This window comes from Kogia breviceps, chromosome 1 (assembly GCF_026419965.1).
Source record: "Kogia breviceps isolate mKogBre1 chromosome 1, mKogBre1 haplotype 1, whole genome shotgun sequence".
Taxonomy (NCBI): domain Eukaryota; kingdom Metazoa; phylum Chordata; class Mammalia; order Artiodactyla; family Physeteridae; genus Kogia; species Kogia breviceps.
Window position 1 is genome coordinate 90,645,613 of NC_081310.1, and position 19,824 is coordinate 90,665,436.

General features: G+C 54.2%; 1 protein-coding gene across 2 annotated transcripts; it reads right to left on the bottom strand.

Annotated features, from left to right (window-relative positions):
* Positions 1-124: 124 nt before the first annotated feature.
* NECTIN4 (nectin cell adhesion molecule 4) lies at positions 125-16,823 on the bottom strand. 2 transcript variants are annotated; one of them, XM_059067116.2, is made up of 9 exons: positions 16,422-16,808; positions 7,434-7,793; positions 5,859-6,149; positions 4,642-4,762; positions 3,561-3,709; positions 3,157-3,313; positions 2,661-2,736; positions 2,214-2,288; positions 125-1,882 (listed from the first exon to the last, which is right to left on the bottom strand). In XM_059067116.2, the coding sequence occupies exons 1-9, from the start codon at positions 16,495-16,497 to the stop codon at positions 1,658-1,660; spliced, it is 1,530 nt and encodes a 509-aa protein (XP_058923099.1). In that variant the 5' UTR covers positions 16,498-16,808; the 3' UTR covers positions 125-1,657. The 2 variants fall into 2 exon arrangements, with proteins under 2 accessions (XP_058923099.1, XP_058923092.1); XM_059067109.2 differs by having other exon boundaries at positions 126-1,882; positions 3,157-3,316; positions 16,422-16,823.
* Positions 16,824-19,824: the final 3,001 nt, after the last annotated feature.

Consider the following 19,824-nt stretch of genomic DNA (forward strand, 5'->3'; position numbering starts at 1 on the left):
CCCCTGTCCCCCATAGTTCCAGGCAAACTAACTCCTCCCCTACTTGGGACCACAAGGAGGATGGTGCTGAGACAGAGAGCACTGAGGTTCAGGACTTACACAGTCCAGGGAGCAAGACAGGAACCGGAAAGAACAGGTTTTATCTGTTTATTTAAAAACAGAATATCTTTTTTATGTACAAATATGAACATATTTACACAAAATATACATACTAGAATTCCATATCTTCAGGTTCCACATCCAAGGTCCTGGGCTGGCTGGAGAGCAGGGGATGAGAGTCTCTCCTTTGGTCCAGAAATCCAGCAGAGTTCAGGCTGAGCAGGGTTTGGGCACTAAATCTAGATATTCTGATTGAATGTATTTGGGTGGGGCAGGCAAAAATGGACCTTATCTAATCCCAACCGGAGAAACTTCTGGAAGAACCCCAAGTTAGTAACCCTGAGACCCCTGGGGAAGAGGAGACATTCTTGCTCCCAGCATCTCCTTCACCTCCCTTGGTCTATAATCACTATTCTCTCTCCCCGACACCACAACCAAACCAGGAGCCCTTGTCACCAAGTCCTAGTAGCCCCCCACCAAGGGATCACAAACAACTGTGGATACAACTAAGAAAACATGAGGCTAGGGGAAGAGCTAAGGAGCCGCTAGGGCCAAGGACCCTACCTACCCTCCCATAGCCAGTAACTGAGGGGCACACACCCCTCCTTCAAACTCTATCAGCTCTTAGGCTCCCTCCCAAGAGCCTGCCTAGATTAAGATGCCTGAGAGGGGGCACCTTTCAGAACCACAGGAATTAACCCCCTGGAGTAGGACCTGAGCATGGTCTAGCTTTGCTGAATTCTTGTGTAGGCTGATGTCACTTTAAGCAATCCTTGCAATAATAAATGTCCAGATGAATCAAAAGTTTTTTAAAAGTCTTTTCTCTTATTAATGCATTTGGGGCAGTAGTCCTTAAAGGAGCTCCACTGTGCAGGTTTATGTACAGCAAATATGTACATACAGCAGACCCAGAGGCCACCAGAGGGCAGAGAGTTTCTTCTGTAACAGTTTGAGCCTCTGGCTGACCCCTAGACCCTCTGCTTTACACTTGCCCCAACAGCTCCCAAGTGGTGGGAGCCCGGCTCCCGCACTCAGGAGGGCAGATTCCAGCTCCAACTATGCCGCACACCTGTACCTGGCCCACAGTCTCCACCTCCCGCCTCCAACCTCTGCATCATTAATACTGCTCTGGGGTCTGAGGAAAACACCTGCATTTTACAGGCAAAGGTCACACAGCCACACGACACACAAACCGATCCCCTATGGCGTTCCCCATGCAGCCACTGAACCCTGTGGCACACACACCACGGTTCACTTGGACTCTGGCGTGACAACACAACGCACACCATGGGCACAATCACCCCTCCGCGCACACACAGTGCACACTCAAACAAGTACAAATGCACACACAGTGACCTGCACACACTGTGGGAGGGACTCAACAAGCAGAGCCCTTCCATCATCCAACAGAAGGACTGGAGGAAAAGGTCGAGCAGTCAGTGAGGTGGGGAGCATCTTCCTCAAGAAATGAGGTGTGTAGGGAGGCTCCCCAGGGATGAGCTGAAATCTTCCATGTCAGCAGAGGGAACCAGGCTTAGGGGACAGAGGCAAGCCTGGGTCAGACCAGGTGCCCCCGCCCATTGATGTAGATGCCATTGCCCGTGGGCTTGGCCCGCAGGGTCCCATTCTCCTGCACAAAATGGTTCATGGCCTGTTTGATGCCTTCATCCTGATCTTCCTCCTCCTCTGTCCTCCCAGAGCCTGGAGACAGCAGTTCAGTCTGTGTTTCGATCTCCCTCACTGTGGTGAGCGTGGAGTAACTGCGGCCCTCTGCCTCTTCACTCTGGAGACCAAGGGCGGAGGGCAAGTCAGGAACCAAGGTGGGGCAGCCAGACATGAGGGGGTCGGCTGGGGCACGCTGGGGTCAGAGGTCAGGCACAAGCAGGGGTTATGGTTGCTCAGCGGCTCAGAGATGGGGGGCCAGGAATGAATGTTAGGCCTGGGGAAGGGGAGACTAGAGAGCAAAGGCATAGCGGGGCGGGGAGGGGATGGGATGGGGCAGCGTGAGTCTGAGGAATCAGGGGCCAGTGAAGGGGCAGCTGACGCACCACATCTGGGACCCGGAGAGGGGCCTGGGAGAGTGGTAGGGGCGCCAGCGGGGCCGGGGGCCTCACCATCACAGAGCAGCTACTGTTGTCCTTGAGACCATCAGGGTGGCCCTCGGCTCTCAGCCCTACACTCTCCTCCGGCTGCAGGGCCCGGACATGGGGGAGGAGTCAGAACAGGGCTCAGCCTCTTCACCTCTGTCCTCCCCCAGCCTCCCCCCTAATCACCTTTCCCCCAACCTGACCTGTCCATTCTCTCCTCGATGCAAACATCCTCATTTCCCCCACCCCTACCCTCATCCCACCCTAATCCCACCCTGAAACCAGTGCTGATGGTGGCTTCCCAAAGCAACCTCGAAGGGGGTTGCTGAAGGGACCCTTCTGAAGGAGCCCAGCAAACCCAAAGCAGCTCCAGACCTGCTGGGGCTGAGTCAGCGGCCAGACCTGGGGGCGGGCTGTGCTTCTGGTCCACAGAGGGGCCCCGGCCCCAAGAATGCATCCAACCTTGGCACACACCTGGTTCCTGGGGTCCGGGTGATGGGAATGCAGCCTCCGGATGGAGTTCTCCCTGGTCAGGGTCAGCTCCTCCTCACTGGGAAGACACCCCCTGGTCAGGAGCTGAGGATAGTGGTAGCCTCCCAGGGTGAACCTAGCCTGGCCAAGCCTATGTGAGCCGGGGCTGGAGGGTGTGGGCGCTGGGTTGTCCCTGCAAGTGCGAGTGAGTGGCTGTAGGTGGCGGGGCGGCTACAGAGCGTGTGTGTGCTCATGTGATACACATGCATGTGGATCTGACCCCCACTCAGACAGTGTGGCTCCCCTCATCCAGCTGTGACCCAGGCCCCAAGGCCCTTCTCACCTCCCAGAAGGCTGGCTCTGCCTACCTCTGGTCCACAAGCTCCTCAGATGTCAGGCCGCCCAGTCTCCTCTCGCTCCTCGGTCCTGGCCCACCTCCTGCTTGCCTCCCCTTTGTTCCCTGCTTACCTCTACCCACCCAGGAGTGGCCAGTACTCACTATTTCTGGGTCATCTGCTGGGCCTTGCGCCGATGGTATCGGGACATGAGTACCACCACCACCACCAGAAGGCAGAACAAGAGTGCGGCGATCACGCCCACCACCACCACGGAGGCCGACACCAGATCCACCCGTTTCCCTGTGGTATCCTGGGGGTCTGCTGGAGACAGGCCACTGTCTGAGGCAGATGCCCAGATCCCTGACCAGCCCCCGGACTCCACAGCCGCCCACGAACTGTCCTCACAAAACACGTCCCAGACCACCCCCTCAGCCTGGCCCTCTGCAAAATACATGCAGCCCAGCCCCCTCCAAATAAATATTCTCCCTATTCGCTCTCTCTGTCTTGCTCCCTGTCCCCCCACCAGGTCCTTGGCCCAGGTCCCAGCCTCTGCCCCAGTGCTTACCAAGAACATCCACAACCACCTGAGAATCCCTTGAGGAGAGCTCGTTGCTGACGTGGCAGACATAGGTGCCCCTGTGCTCAGTGGTCAGCGGGGGGAAGGCCAGGGTATCTCCTTCTGCTTGTACCCCACTGGGCAGAGGCCCGTCCAGCCTGGAGTACAGGGAAGCTGATGGGTGCTGGTTGGGGCGGGCTGAGACTGCCACGACCCAACGTGCCCGGGCAGCTCTCCACCTCCCTCCCCCACGACGTCACCCAGAGCCACCGGCTGTTCCCACGGTGCCCCTCCTTCCCCTAGGCAGGTCTAGGCAGAGGTCCCTTCTCCCTGCCACCCAGCCTGACCCAGGCACCCCCACACACACTTGGGGAAGATCCACACATGTGCCGTCCCACAAGCTCCATAGGCATCACGTCAGCCCACACTAGGTACCAGGTCCACACGGTATAGAAAGTCCACACAACAGGACTGTCCCTTCCTATCGGGGCTCAGATGTACTTGGACAACGTGACTGCATGACCCAGCACCCACGATGTTTAATGGCAGGATACATGCACACAGCCCCAGGCACAAGGCCACATGCATGGCTCATCTGCTCACATGTGAGCCTGTCATGGGCTCACACACATGTGTCCCTGACCCCTCCCTGATTGTCTGGACATCTCAGACCCTGAATAAAAGCCAAGGAACTGGCAGAGATGGGTGGGTGCTTCTGAGGTGCTAGCAACCTGGTAGTGGCTATAAGAGTGTTAGTTTCACAACAGTCACAGTCAGCTGTATCTTTTTGTCTTACTCACTTTAGGCACTTACATAAATATATAAAGTATTAACATTGAAATGCCGTATTATATTTCACAATTTTAAAGTTAAGGGAAAAAATGCCAAGGACTTATCAGCTAATTCCCTGCCAATTACCATGAATCCTACACTCCCAGGTGCAAGCCAATAACAATGTTTGGTGACCATGCATATTCTTGAATTGGTTTGAACATGTGCCCCAATTTATTTGGGGTTCAGAATATATTGTCCCAGCCCCAGTACGTGCTGGTCCTGAGGGAAAGACCCTGGTCCCAAGCTAGGCCCTTACCGTGTCCAGTTGTACGAGGGAGGAGGCTGCCCTTCACTCAGGCACTTGAGCATAGCTCCTTCTCTGCCAACCTGCCACAGCTTTTGGTCTTCAAGGCCCCTCACAGAGGCCTCGGCAAGGACTGGAATGGAAAGTTGGAGGAGAAAGAATGGAAATGATGCCTTTGATCATGCTCTTCCTCAAAGGGCCCCCGCCCCAGGCCCCACTTTGCCTGGAATAGCCTTCCCCTGCCCTTCTCCATCCTACTCATCTGAGGCCAAAGCTAGCCCAGCCCCACCTTACTGACAGCTCCCTCCCCTCTCTAAGTTCAGAGAGTCCACATGGGTTTACCTGTGCAATGAGCCTATAAGTCCCTCTGCACAGCAATGTGGCACACACCTTTTCTGAATCCCCCGTGGTCCGTAGCATAGCGCTAGTCACAGAACAGGTGCTCAGCAAACACTCCCTGATTCATCAAAGGCTTAAGCATCCTACTAGTTCATTCATTTCTTTTTTTTTTTTTTTTTTTTTTTCCCTTGGCTGTGTGGCACAGCTTGTGCGATCTTAGTTCCCCTACCAGGGATCAAACCCGGGCCTTTGGCAGCAAAAGCATGGAGTCCTAACCACTGGACCACCAGGGAATTCCGGTTCATTCACTTCTTTCACAGACATTTGTTAAGGACCTACTTTGTGCCAAATGCTGGGTTAGTATGAGTAGAAAACAGTGCTATCCTCCAGAGAGGCTCAAAGTCTAATGCCAGGAAAACAATATCGACTATCGACCGAGCACCTTCTATGCACTAAGCACTATGCAAGAGGCTTTGCATTCGTTCAGAACCCTGTACAGTTGATATAATAATATTCCTTCTGTTGATGAAGAAAATGAACCTTAACAAGATTGACTAACAGCTGGTAAATAGCAGAACTAGGGCTCATCCCAAGTCTATCTGTCTTCAAATCCTAAACTGTCTATTTTACAAAATGCTTTTAATTCCATGTTTATATCTGATTCTCCCAACAATCCTCTGTTAACAGAAGGACACAAGGTCAGAGAATGATTTGCCAAGGTCATCTGGGATGGGCTCTAGGTTTTCTACTTTGGACTGGTGCTCTCTCAGCCATACAAGGTGGCCTCCAGGACCCAGGCTGGCCAGACTGGTGTGGCTTAGGGTCTCTCACTATCTCACCAATCCTCTTGGAGCCCATGGGGGCGCCCTACCCAAGATCCAGGTACTCACAGGCCACTTGGAGGATGTGGGTGATCCTTTGGTCCTGGAGCAGGCCAGGGTGGGACACCACGCAGGTAAGTGGCTGTCCATTCATGCTGCGGCTGGGCACTAGATGGAATTCTGAAGTGACAGCAGCTGAGCGAGAGTGCGTGAAAGAGCGGCTGGATGTTGTGCCCTTGACCTCTGTGTCCCAGGTCACGCTGGGGGCTGGGCTACCCTCTGCTGTGCAGGAAGCTGCCAGTGTCAGGCCCTGGCCCTCTTCTAGTGCTGGACCAGGATTCAACGAGGGCAGGGGAGGCACTGCAGATGGGGGGGAGGCAGAAGTCACAACCTTTACAACCTGTGTCAGGAGGCCCCGCCCCATCCCAGTTCAGTCTTGCACAAGTGCAGAGTTTCAGGCCCCTTTTTCTTCTTTTATTTCATCAACAAAGATGCCAGATGAGTGGTAGCATTTCAGCGGACTTTGTACCTTTCTCCAATGCTTGAATTTTTTTACAATGAGTATGGGTGATTTTTTAAATAAAAATAATGAAGTAATTAAAAAACTAACCAGATAACATCTATATAATAATAATAATAGCCACCATTTATTAAGCACTTACTATGTGCCCAGAATTGTGCTAAATACTTTACAAACGTTGTCTCTTTTAATCCTGTCAACAAACATGAAGTACGTATTACTGTCTGTGTTTTACAGTTGAAGGAACTGAAGCTCAGGGAGGTTAAATGACTTATTCCAGATCATTAGCTAGTAGGTGAAGCCAAGATCCACACCCAGATTTTTCTACCAAGGTTGGTATTACTAACTTCCATGTGGATAAAGGGAAACTATAAAGGCCTTTATTTATTTTCATCTTCATAACATTAACAGTCCAAGCACAGAATGGAAAAGACTTAACTTGACCATAAGTCTAGGGCATCCATGCAAAGTGGTGGTTTAAAAGGTGATTGTGGTCTCCAACCACATTCACTGAAGGTCCAGATCAGGAAAGGTCTCAGCCCCACTGGTCATGCACAGCCACACTGGTCATAGCTGGGTCTGCATGTCCACGTCTAGGCACCACATTCTAAAACCATGGAGCCCAGGGTGGTGAGGGAGGCTCTGAATGAGTGTCTTTAGTAGAACTTGTTGCAGAAACCTGTAAGTTTAGCTTGAAGAAGAAGAGATTTGGGTGGGGCATGACGGAGGTCCTCAGCTGGTGGAAAGGCTGTCATGCAGAAGGGAGAATAAGCCTGTGCCATCTTGCTGGGGAGGGTGAAAGTAACCGAGAGGGACATTTCCAATCAGCAGAAGGAAGAACAGCCTAATATGTGGATTCTTCCCCAAGCCTGACCAAGCAGTATCAAGCTTTTGGGGTCACTTGGAGAGAATTTCTGGATTGGGGTGAGGGGGGTGGCTAAATGAAGCTCCCGCATCCCTACAGGGCCCCACCTCTTCTTCCTGTTCCGCCTCTGCCTGCTCCATCTCTGCATCCCCCCCCCCACCCCGCCTCCAGCTTCTGCCCTCCAACACCCGGGGCCTGAGGACCTGCGGCTTCGGCACACACAGCACCCCCGCTCCCATGCCCAACGGGCCCCACTGACCCAGCACGCGGAGCCGAAGCCGCGCCTGGAAGCTGCCGGCAGGGAAGGTACTGACGCGACACTCGTACTCGCCCTCGTCCGCCTGCACCGCGTTGCGCAGAAGCACCGCACCGTCCAGGGGGTTCCTTGGGGGAGGCGGCTCTTCCACGCGGCCGTCGTAGGCTGAGCTCACGTGCAGCCCGTATTTAGAGTTCAGAAGTGCCAGCTCCTGGCCGCCCTCGCCCTCATCCAAGCGAGCCCAAGCCACTTGCTCCACCTGCTCGCCCGGGTCCCCTCGGTAGAAGCAGGGCAGTTTTGCGTCCTGGCCCAGCACCACGGTCACCAAGTCCGAGGTCTCCAGCTCGCCCGCCGGGCACCGACCTGCAGGGGTGCAGACAGAAGCAGCCAGGATTAGGGGCGCTGCCAGAGGCCGGGGAACACTTATCCACAATGATAAGTGTCAGCAAAGGCAGCGGCGCCGTCAGTCCATTACCTCATTAGATTCACAAAACATTCCCAAGAGGCAGGCGTTATTGTCACTATCACCGTTTAACAGATGAGAAAACTGAGACCCAGAGACAGGAAGTGACTTGCCTAAGGCCACACAGGTGGTATGTGGAAGAGTCACACCCTCTCTCAGCCCAGGACTGTATCCTGAGCAATTGTAAAGTGGGGGCTATAACAGGAGGAGAGACCCAGCCTCTGCCCTCAGGGAGCTCAGGGAAATGGATTTTGTGCACACAAAGACGGGAAGCCATGGACAAACTTTCACAGAAGGCTCAACCTACCAATGGGGGGAAAAGTGAATGCTTTCAGAAAGCGTGGCCAGAAGCCAAGGCAAGGGTCGAGAACAGTTGGTGTCTGGGATGGGGCATGTAGTGTAGGCAGGGTCCAAACCAGCAGGCCCTTCAGAACAATCTTTTCATGGCTTCAAAATGAGAGACCTGGATTCCCAGAGAGAAGAAGGTATTCTATGTGGGAGGAATGGCACGAACCAAGGCTCAGAGACAGGACTGAGCAAGTCACCAAAGACAGAAAGGCCCAGATCAGAGGCCCAGAGATACGAGGTCAGGACAGACACACATGACAGTGTCAGAACCGTGAGCCAGAATCGGAGGACCAGAACCAGTGACAAAAGGCGAGTGTTTTGTGCATTGACAAGGAACAGTATGAAGCACTCAGGGGTATCTATCATGTAGCCTTATATGCAAATAAGGATGCATTTCCTGCACTCATAGAACCTGAGCTCTATTCTGGAAGAAGAGATAGGTATGGAGACAGCTATGGAAACACTTGTGATGATTTCTGATTTGGTGCTTAGTGGTGTGTTGCAGGTTAGTCATGGGATGGGACAGTCACAGTGGTCCCGAGTCATATGGGAGGGGCTCATGCATGAGCTGGGTAGAATCAGGAGGGGATGAGACCTGGAAAGGGGTCCCAGGTAAGGGACCAAGGTGGGAAAAGTCCAAGGAGGTGGAGAGGCTGGCTGGTTCAGGAAGCAGAGAGAAGAGGACAGAACTAAGGCAGAGGGTGTGTGTTGAGCAGGAGTGGGACATCTGGTCAGAGCAAAATCACCCAGGACCTTCCATACCAGGCAAAGGAATTCAGATTTGGCCAAGATGAAATAGGGAGTCACTAAAGCATGAAGCCAATGGGCATGTGCCCTCAGACTAGAAAGTAGGGAGACTGGGGACAGGAGACCCACTAGGACCCTGCAGCTGCCATCCTGCACCATGCTGCTGAGAGGACGGGACAGTTCCAGGGGAAATTTGGCAGGATTTAGTCACTGACCAGAAAGAGAGAGAAAAGTCTCAAAGACAACTCCTAGGTTTCTAGGATAAGTAACTTATGAGGGAGGCATGGCCAGGGAATCTCATGGCTGGGAAGAAAGAAATTTGGAGCTGTGGAATAAAGCATGTGAAACATAGGGCTGGGGGCTGAGGCTGTGGACAGAGTGAATGCTCTCTGGGATGGCAAGAGCTCCTTGCGTTGGAATGCATATCCAGCAATTCCCCAAAGTTCAAAGCTCCTGCCTCTGGCCAGCACTTCACACACCCTGCTGGCCCTCACCTTGCTCACACTATGCTCCTGCCTGGAACGCCCTCCTCCCTATGTCTGGCAGCTCCTACTCATCACTGTCTGGGCAACTCCTACTCATCCTTGAAGACTCTGCTTAGACATCACTTGCTCCTGGAGTCCTCCCTCCCCCCACCCCCACCTCAGGCAGAGTGAGGTGCTCTTCCTCTGTTCTCCTCTAGCACCCTGCTTTGCCCCATCGTAGTACTTTACACCACAGATTGTATTTGCTATTTTCTTGTCTGCCTCTTCCACCAGATTGAGAACCTCAAGAGTATAAACTCAGTCTCACATCACATATGGAAACATGGTTTCTGATTTAGTGCTCAGTGGCCTGCATTCCTGGCACATAATTGGTGTTCACTTAATGTTTATTGACTGACTGACTGAGTGAATGGGTGGGTGAAGGAATGAATGCGAGAGACAGACAGAAGAAGGAAAGGGTAGAATGAGGAGGAATGTGCAGTCTTTGGTTGGGCTGGGCAGGGAGGGGGTTGGCATGGCAACCTTAGGGTGGAGACAGGATAGGCTGGCTACCTGGGTTCTCTGCCAAAGGAAGCACCTCCAGACTGGACCTAGGGAGAAGGAAGGGGATGGAGGGCGTTAGGCATGGAGGGAGAAAGTGAAGCCCCACTAGCGTGGACCAGAGGGTTCCAGTGAGGCAGAGCGGCGTGGGACAGAGGAAGGGGGTCCTATGGCCCTGCTAGCAAGGGAGGAGGAAGGGAGGATGCTCTTGGGAGCTGGGAGGGCCCAAATGGGACAGGACAGACCTGCAGGGCCAGATACCAGGGCCCTGACCTGCCTAAGCTGATGTTGGTCCCACCCAGCCCAGCCTGGGAGTCCAGCTAACCACCTGCACCTCTCCCAGACACCTCCTCCTGGCGCCAGAGGGAGCAGGGCTGCCAAGGAAGGACTGGAGGTGGGCTTGGGATAGGGGCTTCCCAGTACTTCCTCTGCTTCGAACACTGGTGTCCATGCAGTTCACAGGGAGTCCAAGCCCTGCTCCACTGGGACACTCAAACCCTTTCCAAGACTATTTCTAGGACAATGTCAGATGGCATATTTTCCATCCCCATCCCAACACTTGCCAACCAGCTGGCCCCTCCCCACCACTAATCACTCACATTTCCCCCACAAAAAAATACCTTTTTTTTTTGGCCACACAACGGCATGCAGGATCTTAGTTCCCCAACCAGGGATCGAACTCATGCCCCCAGCAGTGGAAGCTCAGAGTCCTAACCACTGAATTGCCAGGGAATTCCCCAAAATACCCTCTTAGGGTACAACATGCATCAAGTCCCCAGCGCATGTCTGAGTCCAATCTTCCACATCGCTACCTGTGGGTCCAAGATCCCCATGATCCCAAGTGATAAGCCCAAGCTTTGCAGGATGAGGAACCCAGTAAAACCAGAAAGTCCCTTCTGGGTGAGCTCCCCATTGTCCTAAATCCACTGTTTAGTGGGAGCATCTCAGCTTGAGCAACGCCTTCCTTCACTTACACACGCACACACGCACGCACGCACGCACGCAAGCATGCACGCACACAGGCTGCAACTGAAGGAAAAGAGAACTTGGGCTTTAGAATCCCTGTCCTGGGCTCAGTGGACCCAGAAGCTCATACTCCCAGGGGAGGGTAGGCCAGGACTTCCTCCCCCTTCTCTCCCCCACCCAGTGCCCGCCCGACATGATGATGTCACCAGAGCAAAGGAGACACACCGCCTGCCTGGTGAGGTCACCCTGCGGGCATGTAGTAGCCAGGCCAGGCCCACGGACCCTTCTGCTGCAAATTGTTTCCTGAGCCTGGTGGACTCTGCTGGCTGGGCACTCCTCCCTCTGACCCTACCCGACCTGACCTGACCCGACCCGACCCGACCCGACCCTCCCCTGCTTCTGGGAGTACCAGGACGCTGGTCAGGAGCCTTGGTGATTCAGCCACTGCTGCACAGCAGGCCCAGCCTCAGTCACCACCAGCCACCACCTTGCGCAAGGGAGAGAACAGGCCCAACTGGCCAGACGGGATCCCTGCCCTCAGCCTCCCCCACCCCTGGCCAAGCCCCCACGGGCCTCTTTGGGGCCCTGCCCTCTGTGTACCCTGCCTGCTCCCAGACAGGCCCTCCATTCCTGGCTTGGGCTGGCTTCCTGCTCCCCACCCTGCACCTGGGTCCCAACTTTCCTATCTGTGTGAGGCCTGGCCTCTGATCTCCAGAGGGGAAACAGTCTGGCAGCTGCAGATGACAGCATCTCTGGGGAAGGAGGCTTTTCTTTCTGAGAAGCCTTTCTCCTTCAGCATCCCCTGCTAGTACATCTAGGGGTACACAGTGGGGTCCTAGAGATGGGCCTGTAAGGAGGAAGAAGGGAATAAGTGTGAGCCTTTTGCATCTGAACGTACATCTTTGGGTGAGGGTCTGGTGAGCCTCAGTCCTGGTTCACATGCAGGAGAGGCTGTCTCTTTGCATGAACTTGGGGGAGTTTTGCACATATATGTGTTCATGTCTTATCTTCAGGAAAGCGTGTGTGCTTGTCTGCATCCAGAGCAAGCTATGAAATGGCGTGTGTGTGTGAATGTGCACACATAGTAAATATTTTGATGTCGGTTTCTCTTGGCTTCTGCATGGCTGTCTGTCTCAGCTGCCTTAGGTCACTGGTGTGTGAGGCTCGGCGCCTTAGCCTCTGCACCCGTCTGGAGTGTCGCCCAGGCATCCCTCCCCACCCTACCCCAGACTTGAGGGCAGATGCATCTCAGGTGGAGGGACCCAGAGATGAGGTCACTGTCCCTCCAGGGTGATGGGAAATAGCCATCAAGGACTCCTCAACAGAACAAAACAAAAGCTCTCTCCACCCTTGCTCCTCAGGTTCCTACTAGAAGGACCCCCACCCTTCTCACCCCCCAGCCACACCCCCAGGCCCCCCAGCACCTCTGGCCCCTCAAGGAGGCCTCTCCCTGGGAATCTGTCAGGCCTCTGCTGCTGCCACCACCAGAAAAACCAGCTCCAGCTCCAGGCCTGGGGTGAGGGTTGTCTGGTGTAGGTTTGGTGGGAAGTGGTGGGGGAAGACCCTGCCTGGGGCTAGGGGGAGGGGTCCAAGCTGTCTAGGGTCTCACTCTCCTTTGTTAACTCTTGCCTCCCCTCACCCCACAGAAGCAGCCTCCACCAGAGACAGGTGGAATATGTGGGTGAGTTTGGGATAAGAAAGGATGTGGGAGGGGAGCCCTGAAGGTGATATACACAACCCAGCACTTTTTTTCTTCCATTCTTCCCCCCATAACCTTGGCCTTGGAATGCTAAGGAACTTTGAAAACCAGCAGATTCTCCCTCTGCATTTATCCACCTCCCTCATTTACCCCACATTGTCCTAAGCCCCCCAGCTTAGTGAGAGCTTCCCAACCCGGGCAAAGTGCCCACCACAGATTAGTGGATGGGGAGGGGGCCACACCAATCACAAAGGGAGGTGAGAACAATGGGTGAGGGCAGGCCTTGAGGCAGCCCCAGCTCTGGCCCAGACACAGCTCCCAGCACAGGTAAGTCCCGTAAACCCCCCCGGAGCCAGAGTCTGAGCCCGGCTGAGTCACCAAAACAACCACACCGTGGGTGGGAGACCCAGAATTCCACTTCTCCCAAACTCCTGAGATCCTAACCCCCTCCCCAGTCCTGCCAGCCAACCACCCCCCTCCCCCATCTCTGCAAGTGTGCCCAGCTCTGCCCCGCCCCAAATCACAGCCTCAACCTAGCTCTCAGGACAGTTTTAAAGGCAAGAGGGGAGGAGGGTGGCCTGAGAACTGTGCGTAAACTTCTGAGGCCAGAGGCTCCCTGCCTCAGTAAAAGAGTGACCCCGACCCCCTCCTGCACAGCCCTGCTCCAGGAGGCTTGCCCCCAGTTCTGAACTTGACCTTTGCATTTTAGATTCTGTTCCCAGATCCAACCCCTAGGCTCCTCTCCTCCCTTCACTCCTGACTCAGCTCCCCACCCCACCCCATCCCTTCTCTCTGTCCAGATTTCGATCAGCACCAGGGCAAGTTTGGAAGGCCGGGAAGCCCAGGCATTCTCTCCTCACTAGGCTGGCTCCCCACGGTGGCTGACCCCTCTTCACTTTGCCTGGAGGACCCCAGGATCCCGAGGCTGGGGTCTAGAGGCTGGGACTGCGGACTCTCCTATGAGCCCCTCACTGCCACCTCTGTGGCTGGGGTCCCCTTAGCCCAGCTCCCTGAAACCCTGGGGCGGGACCAAGGTCAATGGGGCCACAGGGCTTCCCTGGGATTCCCCCTAGTTCTCCCCACCCTGGGCAGGGAAGCTAGCCTCCCTTTCTGGCTTCCCTGGCTTTGGGTAGATCCTACAGGAAAGGGCCTGCCCCCCTCTGTAAACAGGAGTAGAAAAGCAGGGATGGGGCCCTTCCCTTTCTAGGAAACTAACTTCAGACAGAAAACTGGTCCTAACCCTCAGAGGACAGACCTCAGAATTCAGAGAACCCCGTGCCCTCTGGGGTCCTGCAGCGTTCAGTTGGGCCCCCCAAAAGATCTAGGAACTAGGATCCTATTGGAGGGGTATCTGTAGATTTAGGTCCCTCAGCCCCAGGGCAGGAGATGGGGAGGGAGAAGGGAGGGGACCTCACATGGAAACTCATCCCATTAAGGAGAGACAAAGAGCTGTGGTGTTGAGGTGCCTCCCTAGCCTGGGCTCCTTTCCCTGTCAGGGGTGGGGCAGGGCCCTGGGGCTCAGAGCTCTAATGGCCCAGGACTTGGTGGGGGCACTAATTTGCAGCAGAGCAGGGGCAGAAGGCAATATCCAGGGTAAAGCTACCCTTGGTCCCCACTGAGAAATGGGGCCAGGACATTTCCCCCTTCTGTCACCACAGCCAGACTGACCGCCTCTTCCAGCACCCAGCACCCACCTTCAGTTCGGGGCTGGATATTTATGCAGCCACAGGCTTTCAGAGCTGGAAGGCCTATAGGGATCATCTGGTTCTACCTCTTGGTCTATTGAAGTCTAGTTTCTTAGTTGCCCAAGGTCGTGTAGCAAATTAATTGCAGGAAAGGGACCAGAACCCAAGACTCCTGACTTCCCAGTCCGAGGCTTTTTCAGAGACAACACTCTAGTCTCCTGGGGGCCATTGAGGAGATGCCTACAGAGGAGCCAGAATGGGGGTGGCAGTTAGGTAGGCGCATCTGATCCTCGGGCTAGGAACCTGGAGTCTGAGTTCCAGCCTTCAGAGCACCCTCCATCACTGTGCAGGTTATAGCAGTAGAGCGTGGCTCACTGGGCACCAGCTTCCCTGGAGCTGGGTAGCCACAGCACCTGTCCAGGCACTGGGCAAGTTTGGGGTGACACCCTAACTAGAAGGGGTCTCCTCTACCCTTCCCTGGCTTCTCTGAGAAAGAACAGCTTCGTGTCATGGGAAAAGAAAGTGGGGACTTTGTCTTGTTCACGGCTGCATCTCCAGCATCCAGCACCCTGGCTACCCCCAGTGTGCACTCAGAGGTACTATGCTTTAATGAACTAAGAACTGGGAGACCAAGACGCTAACCCTGGTTACGCTTCTAACACTGAGTAACCTTGTTAGCTCACTTGCCTATCTGTTTCTTTCAGTTTTCCCATCTGTAAAATGAGGGAGTTGAATCGATGATCTCTTTGGTAACTTCTGAGTCCTGAGACATCATGGCTCCATTCTTTAGGCGTGGGTAGATCCTACAGGAAGATGACTGCCGAGTTCCCTGGCCCCAGCAACCAGGCCCCACCCTCTTGGCCTAAGCGAGTGAGAAGGTTGTCTGGAAGATGGGAATTAAGATGTGGGGGGTAGGGGGGATGGTAGGGCTTGGTGTTTCAGTAACCTGCGATTGGAGGCTGGGCCAACAGCTCCTCCATTGTAAGATCAGAACAGGAGCAGCCCCTACCCATCCACATGTCTAGACCTCACTCTCTTCCACACAGCTTTAGCTGGGAATGGAGGTTGGCGGACATCACTGCTAGGCCCTGCTGGACAACTGAGGCTCCGTCACTACTGATCCTGGGACTGGGAATCAAACTGTCCCATATAGATAAGGCCTTGTCTTTCCAAGGAGAAAGATTTCTCAGTTGCCCATTATCCTGGGAACAGCCTATGGAATCCTACCTACCGTGGACTCATTATGTACACGCACGCACACATACACATATACTCTCCCCCACTCTGAAGATTAAAATTCCTATAATTTATATCTTCTGTATATACATTACATGAGAGTAATACAAGGCATCTAGTTGAGAAAATGGGGGGACAGGGGATAAACAAAAGAGTGCCCTACCCTAGACCCCCACTCTTCTGAGTAACCGCCTGATTCCCACCTCATAGAGGCACCTCATAGTGTGCTCAGGGACAGAGGGGGCCAGAACGAGAAGAGCTTCCAGCTCCCCTGTAGTCACCCAACAGTATTCTAGGATATCGTGAAGAGAGGAGAAGGAGACAGAAAGGCCCTGTCCACTCTCTGGGCATCAGGCTTCCTACACCTGGATGACTGGGGAAACTAGCTGCGGCCTCAGTCAGCAATTCTGGAGCCCAGGAGGTAAGCGAGGGAACCTCCAGGAAAACCTGGGGTGAAAGCGTCACCACCGGTTCTACCTCCCTGGCCACCTGCAGCAGGTCACCGTATCTCTTCCCCAAGAGGCAGCTCCAGCCCTTTGGCTGAGGTGGTCAGGGACCCCAGACCCAATGACCTGGCCTGGGGCTGGAAGGGGACATGAAGCAGGAGAGCTACAGTGGCTCTTCTGGGGGCACTACTATCAGCTGGAGGTGGGAGAGAGAGATTGATTCCTCAGTTCAGAGTAGAAGGAAAGGGAATATGTATGTGTGCGTGCATGTGTGAGTACGTGAGTGTGTGTGTGTGTGTGTGTGTGTGTGTGTGTGTGTGTGTGTGTGTGTGTGTTGGCCTGGGCTCAGAAGTAAGGATCCTGAAGCAAGTCCTACCTGGAAATGATGCCAGCAGCAGTAGCAGCAGCCAGGCCTCAGGCCCGCACATCTCGGCTCCCAGGGACAGAGGCATCGGTCAAAAGGCAGAGCTGCCCGGTGTTTCTGAAGTTCCACAGAGTTCTCCCTGGGAGCCGGCTCTAGAGCTGGACTGGGCACCGATCCAGAAGGCAGGAAGTCACGGAGTCCTCAGGCACTGCCGCGCCTGTCTATCCCACTAGGATCTCCACTCGGGGACCCGGCCCCGTTCCACCCACCCAACCGTAGCTACCCGCAAGTAGCCGTGATCCGTGATCCGGAGCTCCGAGCTCCCCCAGAGCTGCTTCCCACGCCGTGGCCAACAACGACAGCAGAAACGCAGAAACTTGGGAACCTGCTCAGCAGGTCAGAACAGGTGCGTCTCTGGGGGCTGGGCCTGGCGCGGAGACTCGGCAACCAACACCCCCCCCCCACCCTGCAGCCTCCGCTGGCTAATGGGTGCCAGAGAGGGAGGGAAGGAGGGAAGGACCTGGGGAGTGGGATCCCATCGTCAGCTCCAGGCTTTACCTGGCAGTGTGTGGAAGGGGCTGTGACCAGAGAGGAAAGGCGGGGGGCGGGGGGGCTGGGTAGGAGAAGGCCTGGCATGGCTCAAAGAGGGAGGCGCCAGGCCAGGAGGAACAGGGGCAAGGCCCTTGTGGGTGGAAAGGAACCCAAGCACCCCACACCCCAGCCAGCCTTGCTGCCTTCCCCCGGGCCTTGCGGAGTTCCCCAATCTCCCAGAGGGGTTCAGCTTGGGAGCCAGAATCAAAGAAGGCCAGAACTGAGGACAGTACTGGCCCAAATACCTCATCCATCAGATGAGAAAACAGAGGCCCAGAGTGAGGAAGGGGCTTGCTGGAGGACACACAACTTCGGTAGTATCAGACATCCCTATCCCTGAGGTAGAGAGTTAGTTCAAAGACCCCTCAGATGGAACTTAAGTGACCCCCTCCGCTTCACCCCTCCCCCACAGAGGATAAGCCAAGGGATTGACCAAGGAATTAACCCCGCAGATTCCTGGCCTCCGTAGCAGGACCCTCTCTCATCATCAACACCTTCTCATTACTGGCCAGAAGTCCCCAAAATGCGTCAGCACTACCTGAGTGGAACGGGGTTCCTTTCCACCATCTCCATGGTCATTTTATCCATTTATCCCATGGTCATTGGACAAAGCCACATGTCCGGACTTTGCAAGGACAAAGTCTTGATTCCAAATTCTCCATCCTTACATCCCTATAGGTATAACTCAGACCTGTAAGACCACACGTTTCCGTGTTGGATGCATATAATGTAACCGTCAAGTTACACAAAAACTTACTGGCCTAGCTGGGATAGCCAGAGGAGGGGACAGACTCTGAACTCCCTGAAAATTGAGGGATGGGGAGGAGCAAGATTGCTGACATACTGGAGCTAAAAATATATATACAGGTAGACAGGAGAGAAGAGAAGATACATACGGGTTAAAATCTTGCAGTGGGATCCTTTTGTCTGGAGAGGGGCAGGAAGGAGGAGCCAGGAACAGCAAGGTGGGGGGGTCATTTCAGGTAGAATATTTTCCACACACACACGCACCCCCGACTCTACCTGTCAAAATCTTACTCATCTTTCAAAACTGACCTCAAGTGCCACATCTTCCAGGAAGCCTTCTCAGCGCCTCCCACCTAAAATTAATCTTTCTCCCTTCTATTCTTCCTCAGCCTCCGCTAGTCCCTTTATTACAGCTTGTGTACTCATAATTTGTGCACATCTTATCTCCTTATCTAAATTGTAAGCTTCAATTCAAGAAGCAACAATTGAAGCCTGCTGTGTGCCAAGGATTCAGTAAATGTGTTAAATTGAGGGACAGGAAGAGAGCTGTAGTCTGTGAACTCCTGGAATGTCAGGCTTGTTTTATAATCTTGTCTCAGTCATCCATGCTAGGACAGTCCACAGCACTTAATGGAGACTGAAAACATTTTTATTGAAGGCATGATGTTATGAACGGAAAAGGCGTCCAGGTAGAGGAGTGGAGATCCTGACTCTCCTGAATCTGGTTAGTGACCCAGACTTTAACCCTGCCTCTGGACTGTGACCCCAACTAACTCTCTCTCTAGATCCCAAATCTCAGCAGTGTCCATGGTAGTGACCTCTTCTTGGATGGCTGTTTCCCACAGGTCGGGGCCAGGCCAAATGCCAAAGCTCCTGTTTCTCTCCACCTCCACTTTGGTGAACCCCTTCCCCCCTTCGGGACTCACATCCCACCTGTGTCAGGGGAGCAGCCCCACCTCTATGCTGCTTTGAGATCCACGGTGGCAGGGGTGGGGTAGAGCAGGGGGGAATGGGAGGAGGAGCATCCCGTGTTATAATTATAATTATCGAAACTTGGGCTTCCCTGGTGGCGCAGTGGTTGAGAATCTGCCTGCCAATGCAGGCGACACGGGTTCGAGCCCTGGTCTGGGAGGATCCCACATGCCGCGGAGCAACTGGGCCCGTGACCCACAACTACTGAGCCTGCGTGTCTGGAGGCTGTGCTGCGCAACAAGAGAGGCCACGACAGTGAGAGGCCTGCGCACCGCGATGAAGAATGGCCCCAGCTCGCCACAACTGGAGAGAGCCCTCACACAGAAACGAAGACCCAACACAGCCAAAAATAAATAAATAAATACATAAATTAATTCATTAAAATTTTTTTAAAAACTCTTGGATCCTATCACGTGATTTCAGAGGAAGTCCCTTCTTTCCCACAGATTCACCCCTCCTGGTCCAGGAAACCACAGGAGAAACTGAGGCACGGTGGTAGGAAAGCAGTTAGATCACAAGGTGGGTATCCAGTCCCTATATCTCCTTCAGCCTTTTAGTTCACAATACATCTCAGTGCTGCCAGTCAGGAAGTCTGTGAACCTCTGGCTGGGACCCTCAGTCACCCACCCCCAACTCCAGCCATGTGGAGCACTGGGGGGAGGCTGGATGTTCCAGAGGTGTTAAGTCCAGGTTGTGCCAAATATTTTTTCCTGGGTATGTTCAGGTCCTATTAGACCCCAGAGGTGGCCTTGGAGGGAGGGCCACGTGTACCACTGGGCCTGAAAGTGAGCACTTGGGCCAGGCAGTGGTTCCAGCCCTCTGCTTGAGGTAGGGATCTTCCTTCCCCTCATCTAACAAATATCGGTCTCCAAGTCCTCCTGCCCCCTGTGCCCTCAGTCCTGCATATCTCACAAGGGCCATGCTCTTGGGGAATACGCCCTCACCCTTAGGCCTTGCCTTCGCTCTTCTGGGATGAAGCTTGCAGAAGGCAAATCCCAGGGTTGGGGCTAGAAGGAAATACTGCTTGGCGAAGACTTTCCAGACCAGTGCCTGGTCTCTTAGGTTCTGTTCTTTCTTCCTCATTGAACCCCCATTCCCCTCATGC